General features: G+C 41.2%; 1 protein-coding gene across 1 annotated transcript in view; it reads left to right on the forward strand.

The window, feature by feature from the left end:
* Positions 1–10,137, forward strand: part of RAB2A (RAB2A, member RAS oncogene family) — a 56,446-nt gene that overhangs the window by 41,540 nt on the left and 4,769 nt on the right. Inside the window, exon 7 of the mRNA XM_034429833.3 lies at positions 886–954. Coding sequence (XP_034285724.1) covers positions 886–954 — 69 coding nt within the window. The remainder of the gene's footprint in view (positions 1–885; positions 955–10,137) is intronic.

Consider the following 10,137-nt stretch of genomic DNA (forward strand, 5'->3'; position numbering starts at 1 on the left):
AATATTTTTAGTATATACATTTGTTTGCCTGATACTGGATTTCCAGATGAAGCATCCAAATACTGGATCTACAACAAAGATCATGTTGTTATTTATATTTTGAAAATGTATTAAGGCAAGAAGGCAAAAATTATCCCCTATCCCCTTTCGAACAACTAATTTGTCTTTCCCTGCTGTGCTACAAAAGGATAGTTGGTGACATGAAAGATTTCTGCTTGAGTTCCTGTAGAACTGCTGCCAAGTCATATCATAATAGGCTAGATGGTCAAAGGATATCACCTGGAATAAAGTAGAGCAGCATTGGTCACATTGGTCTAATAATCTACCCATCAAGTCGTCCTCAGATTTGTATATATATATTGCAGAATCTTTCCTCTTCCTCTCCTCAACTGGGTTATCAATATGCATTCTAGACTCTTACTATTCCTTTGTTTGTAAATAAGTAGCATGGTTCACAGCAGATTTTTTTGTTTGAAATTAATGCTTGATTCTCTGCTGGTTGGACAGATTAATTTGCTTTGCCTGCTGATGCTACATTTTTTGTACGTTAAATTTGAAAAGATTTTAAAATTATCGCTAGATTTCATTAGTAACCTGGGAATTACTGTCAAACTAGTCCATTGGAACTAGCAGTGTTGAAATTTCTCATGATTCAAAGAACCTCCAAATGAAGAATTCCACTTTCATCAAAAAGCCAGAAGAAGACATACAGTGACCAAGTGAAAGGTTATCACAGTCTAACAGAACAGGTAATCCTTGTTTAGCGGCAACTTAACCAAAAGTTAAGCAAAAAGATTTCTAAGGTTAATAAACACACAATAGGCCATTGAAGAAGTAAATGAAATATATTTTGTATTTATTTTAAATGTTTCTATTTTCTTTCAGGCATTTATTAACACAGCAAAGGAAATCTATGAAAAAATACAGGAAGGAGTTTTTGACATTAATAATGAGGTAGGTTTTCCAAATATTAGTATATAGCCTGTGAGTATAAAATACATTTAGGAAAAATAGAGGTGCAAGAGAAAAATTAATCATATGCATTTCTTAGATTAAGAAACATCTTACTTTGGGCTGAGTACAACCATGGAAAATACACTGAAGTCCCTGGTTTTTGAACCTGTATTTTATATAGCTGTCATGCCTATCCTGATGGATTTTTTTCTCTGGAAAACAAAGAAAATCAGGTACAGAAACCACCTGCAGATTTTGAGTTTCAGTAGAACATAGTGTCAAGCAGAGGCTATTTTGCAAAGAATATAATAACTGATCTTGATGGACAGAGTGACTTCCCCCACGTTTCATAGATGTTTCCTGAGATGAAATCTTGTAGATGCAGTATCATCTTGCAACAGGATTCACAGGACCAGGGACACTCACAGATTCATCAACACAAAGACCTATGATAACATGGGAATTTCCAAGACTCACCATATAGAAAGATTGCATTTCTACCTTACGTACATCTTAGACAAACACCATTTTGAACCTTTTCTTCAGCCTTCCTTCCTTGCAGTGATCTGAATTCTCTGATGATTTTGGATTCATCCACATATCTGCTTGCATAATTCTTATGGGTTCATTTTTTGCTTTCTTAATCTTGATCCTGAATCTGAAAATGTCCCTCTTCCTATGGTTTTAAGATCATGGATTCTGTTTGTTAAAAAATTCCACCAACCATGGAAGTCTCCAAACAGGAGAATGAATATTTTTAAACTTAACTGCCACTTTAAATGCCCCTTAAAATATACTGACCGATGATACCTAATTGACTTAGATGTAAGATCTCTCTATATGTCATGCCCTGTTAAGTTGTTCCGTGAGTAGTACCATTCAGAGGGATTTCTAACATCAGTTATTGTGCTGCAGAACTAGCACATTTGAGGTTTCTGTCTTAAGCTAAAAGAGTTGAAAGAGACCAATGTATGATAATAAATAAGGAAAAGTCTTGTTTCAATTTACCATACAGATCTCTAGAGAGGCTCCTGTAAAAACAAAAGCTATTATTGATGTAGAGACTGCTAGTAAAATGGATACTACTTTTGCTAAGGTCCGTCATATCTCCACAGGTATAACAGGAAATGTGTCACAGGAAGAGACTACAGATGTTTGTCTACTAATTTCTGATTCTACTGTTCAGGAAACCAGGCCTCAACTCTCAGCCATAGGGAAAAGATTCAGTTACATCTGGTTGTTCCCACTTTTTCCATGATCATAGTTGAAACTACATGACTCCCACTTCGTATCATCTCTTGGTCAGGTGGTTTTCCATTCCTCCCATTATCAGCAACACTGCCAGTCAGGAGGGGCATACTATTGAATACCCAGGATGAAGGGTTGTAAAGTTATTGCCAAAAAATACAGGATTTTCCACTGCATGTTTGGAATCCAAAGAGCTGACCAATTTCTTCAGCGTCCTTATGACCTCATCATGTTTCTTGATCCTGCGAAATGTTTCCAGTAGGACAAAGTTACTTTTTGTGCGAGCCCAATTTGGTGATGTTAAAATGCTTTCTCAACAAAATTCTGAACAAAGACTTTATCCACTGCCCCACCTCCTAATCACAGATAGTACAGTAGAGCCCTCAATAGAATTATTATTTTAAAAATTGTACCATTTGCTCTTGATGTAATTTTTTTCAAAGTTCAACGCTCAAACCTTTTTAATAAGATCAGCCTCTGAGAAATATCCTAATTTATTGTAGTTATCAAAACTATAAGCAGCTTACACAGACATCTTTATAGTATTTTGCCAAACTTAGAAATATAAACTACACATATTGTCAGTCAGTTTCCCAGAAACTACATTTCATCATCCGAAATGTAGAACCCTACCAAAGTAGAAGCTATTTTATTTGGTAGGGATTTTGGTGCAGTAGAGGTGTGCAATGATTGTTAGGCTGCACCGGTTATTATTGACATTTCAGTCTTGAATTCTCCAGACCGGTAGAACCAATCTCTTGTTTCCTTTGATCTCAGATGAAGTTGTCAATGGGATAATAATAATAATAATAATAATAATAATAATAATAATAATAATAATAATAATAATTTATTTCTATACCGCCCTTCTTCCGAAGGACTCAGGGCGGTGTACAGCCTATTAAAAGCACAAAGACAGACATCAATTAAAAATAATTAAAATTATTACATAATTTCGGCTCAGATTTAAAACCCCCAAAATTTAAAACACCCAATTTAAAATCATTACATTGATAGCCCGGCCTGGCGGAACAGCAGGGTCTTGAGGGCACAGCGAAATACACAGAGGTCGGAGATCTTACGCATTTCCGGGGGCAGTTCATTCCACAGGGCAGGGGCTCCCACAGAGAAGGCCCTCCCCCTGGGTGTCACCAGCCGATATAACTTGGCCGATGGCACTCTGAGGAGACCCTCTCTGTGGGAGCGGACTGGCCAGTGGGAGGCTATTTGTGGCAGAAGTCGGTCTCGAAGGTACCTGGATCCTATACCATGGAGCGCTTTAAAGGTGGTAACCAGCACTTTGAATCGCACCCAGAGGACCACTGGGAGCCAGTGCAGCTCGCGCAGGAGGGGTGTCATGTGGGCACAACGAGTTGCGCCCATAACCACCCGCGCGACCACATTCTGGACAGTTGGAGCCTCCGAGTGCTCTTCAAGGGGAGCCCCATCTAGAGAGCATTACAGTAGTCCAGCCGGGAGGTGAGAAGGGTGTGAGTGACCGTGCGCAAGGTGTCCCGGTCCAGAAAGGGTTGCAACTGTAAAATCAGGCGAACCTGATAAAAAGCCCCCCTGGCCACGGCTGTCATATGCTCTTCTAAAGACCACTGTGCGTCCAGGAGGACACCCAGATTGCGAGCCCTCTCTGTGGGGGGGCAGAGATTCACCCCCAATAGTCAGAGATGGCACCAACTGACTATATCGGGATTCTGGAAGCCACAGCCACTCGGTCTTGGAAGGGTTGAATCTGAGCCTATTTTTCCCCATCCAGATCCGCATGGCCTCCAGGCAGCGAGACATCACATCAAGGGCATCGTTGGGGTGGTCTGGGGTGGAGATGTACAGCTGAGTGTCATCAGCGTACTGATGGACTCTCACCCCAAAACCACAGATGATCTCACCCAGCGGCTTCACATAAATGTTGAACAGAAGGGGCGAGAGAACCGACCCTTGTGACACTCCCCATGCGAGGCGCCTCGAGGTCGACCTCTGCCCCCCTGCCAACACAAACTGTGAACGGTCGGAGAGGAAGGAGGAGAACCACCGCAGGACGGTGCCCCCTATTCCTAACCCCCTCAACCGTTGCAGCATGATACCATGGTCGATGGTATCAAAAGCCACTGAGAGATCTAATAGGACCAGGACAGAGGAGCAATCCCTGTCCCGAGCCCTCCAGAGATCATCCACCAACGCGACCAATGCCGTTTCTGTGCTGTACCCCTGCCTGAAGCCCGACTGGTACGGGTCCAGATAGATAGCTTCATCCAGGTGCCAGGGAACCTGTCGTGCCACCACACTCTCAACAACCTTCGCCACAAAATGAAGGTTGGAGACCGGACGGTAGTTAGCTAGTTCAGCCAGGTCCAGGGAAGGCTTCTTGAGGAGGGGCCTCACCACCGCCTCTTTCAAGAAGAAGCACTTATAATCCCCTGGAGCCAGCCTCGTGTAACCTCCCGGGAGGCCAGTACCAACCAGGAGGGACACAGGTCCAATAAACGTGGGGGCACTAATCTTACCCAGAACCCTGTTCACATCCTCCGGAGCCACAGGATCAAACTCCCAGATAATATTCTCAAGACCTACCCTCGTCTCCTCCCCTGGACTCATCCAGTCGGAGTCCAAGCCTTCCCGAATCCAAGCGACTTTATCATGCAGGAATTGCACAAAATCCTCAGCTTGACCCTGCAACGGATCTTCCCGCACTCCCCCCCCCCGAAGAAGGGAGTGGGTCACCCTAAACAGAGCGGCTGGGCACTCTGCAGATGCGATAAGAGCGGAAAATGGTTAGATTTTGCCACTTTTATCGCCACTAGGTAGGTCTTGATATAAGACCTCACCAGTGTCCGGTCAGAATCGGATTGACTAGTCCTCCAGATGCTCTCTAGGGGTCTTTTCCGACACTTTATCTCTCTCAGCTCCTCGGAGAACCAAGGAGCCAATTGAGATCGGCATCGGGTCAGAGGCCGCAAAGGCACGACGTAGTCCAAAGCTCTGGCGGCCGCACTCTCCCAGGCGGCCACCAGGTCTTCGGTCGAGTCGTGTGCCAGGGTCTCAGGAAACGGCCCAAGCTCCGCCAGGAACTTTTTGGGATCCATCAGGCGCCTGGGATGGAACCATCTGGTCGGTTCCGTCTCCCTGTGGCGGGGGGAAGCGGCTGGAAAGTCCAAGTGAAGGAGCGGATGAAGTCATTACAAAAGGTTTCACTTGAAACAGGCTTTATGGTGGAGATCCCAATAGTTTTTTGGTGAGTGGCAAATATTGCCTACAAATTAAAGAAGCTCAATTGCTCTGAGTAGAACTAGATTATTTAGTGGAAACAAGTTCCTTGCCATCAAAAGAACTTTTAAAGCATCTTCTGAAGAGGGAATCAATACCTGACCCATTAGAATGCTTAAATGGTCTACATCAGGGGTCCTCACCCTGTGGGCTGGAGCCTACTAGTGGGCTGTGAAGTATTTGCAACCGGGCCGCAGTAACTGCTGGTGAGCATGTACGTGCACACATCCTCACTTGAGCAAGCAGTGGACGAGCGTGTGTTCGTGTGCTCCATTTAAGTGAGCAGCAGGCGTGTGAGTACACTGCTCACGCAAATGGAGCTGCATGCGTGTGCTTGCCAGCCGCTTGCATGGAACCATCCCTTCTCTCCCACCAGGACCCAAGGCCGGAAACATTGGGGAGTTCTGGTCTACATCCTAGCCATCCACAATTGTCATGCTTTTATGATGCTCACAGCATTTCATGGTCATATGAACACCATTTGTGATCTTCCCAGCTGGTTTCCAACAAGCGAAGTCAAGGGGGAAGCCAGCAGGGAAAATCACAGTCACGTTGTGTCTCAACTACCAACTATGATGATTCAATTAACAGCTGAAGCAAGAAGGTCATTAAATTGGGTATAGTCACATGATGCTTCACTTAATGACTGCACCACATAATGAATTTTCTGGTCCCTATTGTCATAAATCAAGAACTAGCTGTATGTTGCCCACAGAATCTAACTTGGGTACATACAGTGGTGGGATTCAATTTTTTTAACAACCGGTTCTGTGGGCGTGGCTTAGTTGGGGTGTGGCTTGGTGGTCATGTGACCGGGTGGCGTGGCTATGTGCATAGGGACTACTCAGAGGGCTGAAAGAAGTCATTTCTGACTGGTCCTCGCACTTATGACCATCCTCACATTTATGCCCGTTGCGGCATTCTTAACAACCGTGTCAGTCATTTCACCACTACTTCTCTTCACCATGGTGACAAGAACGTAAAACGTAAAATGTGAGGACAGTCGTAAGTTCGAGGACTGGTCAAAAGTGCGAGTACCAGTCAAAAATAACTTTTTCAGCCCTCTGAGTAGTCCATATGCACAAAAGGACTACCCAGAGGGCTGAAAAAAGTGATTTCTGACAGGTCTTCGCACTTTTGACCGGTCCTCACACTTATGACTGATCATCATTTATGCCCATTGTAGCATTCTTAACCGTGTCACTCATTTCACAACTGCTTCTCTTCATCATGGTGACAAGATAGGGCGAGAAACATAAAATGTGAGGACAGTCATAAGTTCGAGGAGTGGTCAAAAGTGCAAGGACCAGTCAAAAATAACTTTTTCAGCCCTCTGAGTAATCCATATACACAAAAGGATACAGCAATAGAGAGGGATGAAGGAAGGAGAAGAGAGATGGAAGAAAGAAGGAGAGAGAGGGAAGGAAGAAAAGGGAGGAACGAAGGGAAGGGAAATTAGAGGAGGAGTGAGGGGAAGAGAGGAAGGAAGAGAGGAGGAGAAGGAGAAAGGAAGAGGAAGTAGGGAGGAGAAGAAGGGGGGAAAGAAAGTAAAAGAAAGAAAAGAGAGAGGTGGTAGGTTTGAGGAGAAAGAATGAATTGTTTTAAACTTTAAAGAATGAAAGAGAACAAATATGAATAAATAGCAATAATTAGAAACACATATACAAACATACAATTTATTTTCTTTGAACAGAGTATTTGGCCGGTTCACAAATTTAAACAGTGTTTAGTCATTTCAATTAAATTTACAATTTCTATATTTCCTTTTTGCCATATTTATTCCTTATCTATTTTTTTAAAAAACCAATATTACCCTTCATCCTCATCTCTAATCTTAATCAAATTCATTTTTTCCTTTCTATTCTATATTATACCCCTTCCCATTGTCATCTATTTTTATATCCATCTTCACATTGGTTAATTATGTAATATTACAGTTGTTTAATATAAATTCAACATTTTAATATAAATCAATTAGTTATATAACTATCTTTTTTGTATATTAATCAATATGAACATGAATATTCCAATTATTTCCATGCAATCCAATTTCTTACAAATCAATTAATTATATTTACCAATAATAATAAACCAAATAATTTCCCCCATATATTCCTCCAAACCACAACTTAACCATTTCTGCTTTCAACACAATATACAATTAATAGTATCTTAATTATTACAAATCCCTAGTTAAATAGAGCTTTTTTTCTTTTGTGTTTTAAAATCTTGAACTCGCCTCTTTTTCCCTAAATTTCCCATTGTTTGCACCTACCTTTTTGGTGAGGAAAAAGAAAAGAAATCTGCCTGCCTAATTTTCCAACGTTGCAGCAACAGCAAAGCCAACAGCCTGCTTTACTTTCAGTTTTGTTTTTCAGCATAGCTAGGGGGAAAAAAATTTGCTCCAGCACTCTTTGCAAGCAAGCAGCAGAGCCCTCCACAAAACAGCTGAGAGCAAATCAGCTGAGAGTCGGGAGGCCCTAATCAACGGGCTAATTAGCCTATGCTGAAGCTCCGCGGGCCAATAAAATTACAAAAAAACACCGAACAGTTTGTTAAATTGCTGGCTTGCCCGCCCCTCGCCCACCACTATTTATTGGCAAAAAATAGTGGTGCCAAGGGGCGGGGCGAGCCAGCAATTTAACAAACAGTTCGGCCGAACCGCCTAGAACCGGCAGAATCGCACCATTGGGTACATACCTAAATTGAATTCTGTGGGTCCCTGAGGAGTGGAGCATTCTATCTTGGTAGATTCCTCCTTTTCTTGAGTTTCTCTTGCAGCCCAAAGAGAGAATGCTTCTGAGAGTGCAGGTTCAGAAAATACAGGACAGTGAAATAAAATGAAGTTTACTATAGAGACTTTGTGGAACTAGAGACACTCAGATTCACAAACTCTTGTGAGAGCATAGAAGTAGCCATTACTCAGGGGATATAAAGTTTGTTTTCTAATTCATGAGAACTATAAACAGTCAATGTTTTGGTTCTATTATCTAGCCCTAGCTTGGTGTAAATCTAGATTCTTGGACTTTCTGAAATTTCCCACTTCACAGACTACTCCGGATATCAGCCTGTTTAATCTCTTTGGCTTGGTGGCCAGATTTGTTTTGTTTTCCTGGTTTCTCAACCTCTGGCTCTGAAAATGGCTCCCTTCTGAGAATTAATTTTGTTTAGCTACACAGCTCCTAAACAGTATCTTTTTACAGCCTTAGGTGATAAAACAGGATGGCGTTGTACTGTAATTGAAATGGATTATAAACTGACTCCTTATTCATGAATCAACATAATTCATCCAAAGAAAATTTTTTAAGTTGTAGTTACTTTTTTTTAAGGCAAACATCTTTCAAAATGACTTTTACTTATCTGTATGGGAACCCAGTTGAAATTTGTTTAATACTATTGAAGTAAGATGTTAAATTGAAATCTTTCTAGTATTAGAAGACATGATGATGGAATTTATTTCCAAATAAATATGGTTAGGAATGCATCCTTAATACCTATATAAGATAATAAGTATATACATTAGTTTTGTCTAGCTATTTTAATGAATGAATGTTGCATTGTTGCCTACTGTGTTCTCTAAAAGACATACCATAATATCTCAATCTATTTCTATAATTGAAAATGACAGATTGCCATGGGCTGCAAATGCCATGGACTGTGGTTTTTGTGTATAGCTCTGTGGGCTCAGCTGATTAATTAGTTGCTAGAATTCAAAGAACCACATAATTTATCTCATATATCTAAGGTTTTGAACATATGTTTTGAGAACATCGCATCTTGTCCCAAACTATAACTTTTCTATAGCATGGAAAGTTGTACTTAAAGCAATGAGGAGGGAGGGAGGGAGGAAGGAAGGAAGGAAGGAAGGAAGGAAGGAAGGAAGGAAGGAAAACCTGAATTTGCCTAATGTATTTCTTTAGTAGTTTTAAGTGTTTTTAAAAGTATAGTTTTTTTAAATCCTTTTTTCTATACCCAGAAATACTAGGGATTTTATCTGTAGAGTGGAGAGTATGTCCTATTAATTCTATTCATTAAATGAAATAATAAGTAAGAAGGTATGTTTTCCTGTTTTCTCTTTTATTGAATAAATATTGTGAGATACAGTAGAATGTGAGGGTTAATTGTTAAGACAAAAACATTAATAAGATGTGACTTTTACCTAGCCTGTAGTTCTTTATTATTTTCATTATTTGTAATTATACTACTTTTGGTTCAGTAACTCAGTTTGGCATACATAATGGTCCTTCCTTCTGTTTTTCTCCACATCACCTCTGTGCTGCAGATGGGTATGAGAAAGAGATTGGCCCAAATTCATTGAGTGAGCTTTTGGGGTATATATTTGACAGGAATCTGTATTTCCCCTCTACAGGTAGTCCTCAATTTATGACCACAATTGAGCCCAAAATTTCCGTTGTTAAGTAAGACATTTGTTAAGTGAGTTTTGCCCCATTTTACAACCTTTCTTGCCACAGTTGTTAAGTGAATCATTGCAATAGATAGGTTAGTAACCTGGTTGTTAAGTGAATCTGGCTTCCCCGCTGACTTTGCTTCTCAGATCAGAAAAAGTGATCATATGACTTTGGGACACAGCAACAGTCATAAGTATGAACCAGTTGCCAAGCACCTGAATTTTGATCATATGATCACGGGGATGCTGCAAAG

The sequence above is a fragment of the Pantherophis guttatus genome, chromosome 3 (genome assembly GCF_059756535.1).
Source record: "Pantherophis guttatus breed Tessera chromosome 3, ASM5975653v1, whole genome shotgun sequence".
Lineage (NCBI taxonomy): Eukaryota > Metazoa > Chordata > Lepidosauria > Squamata > Colubridae > Pantherophis > Pantherophis guttatus.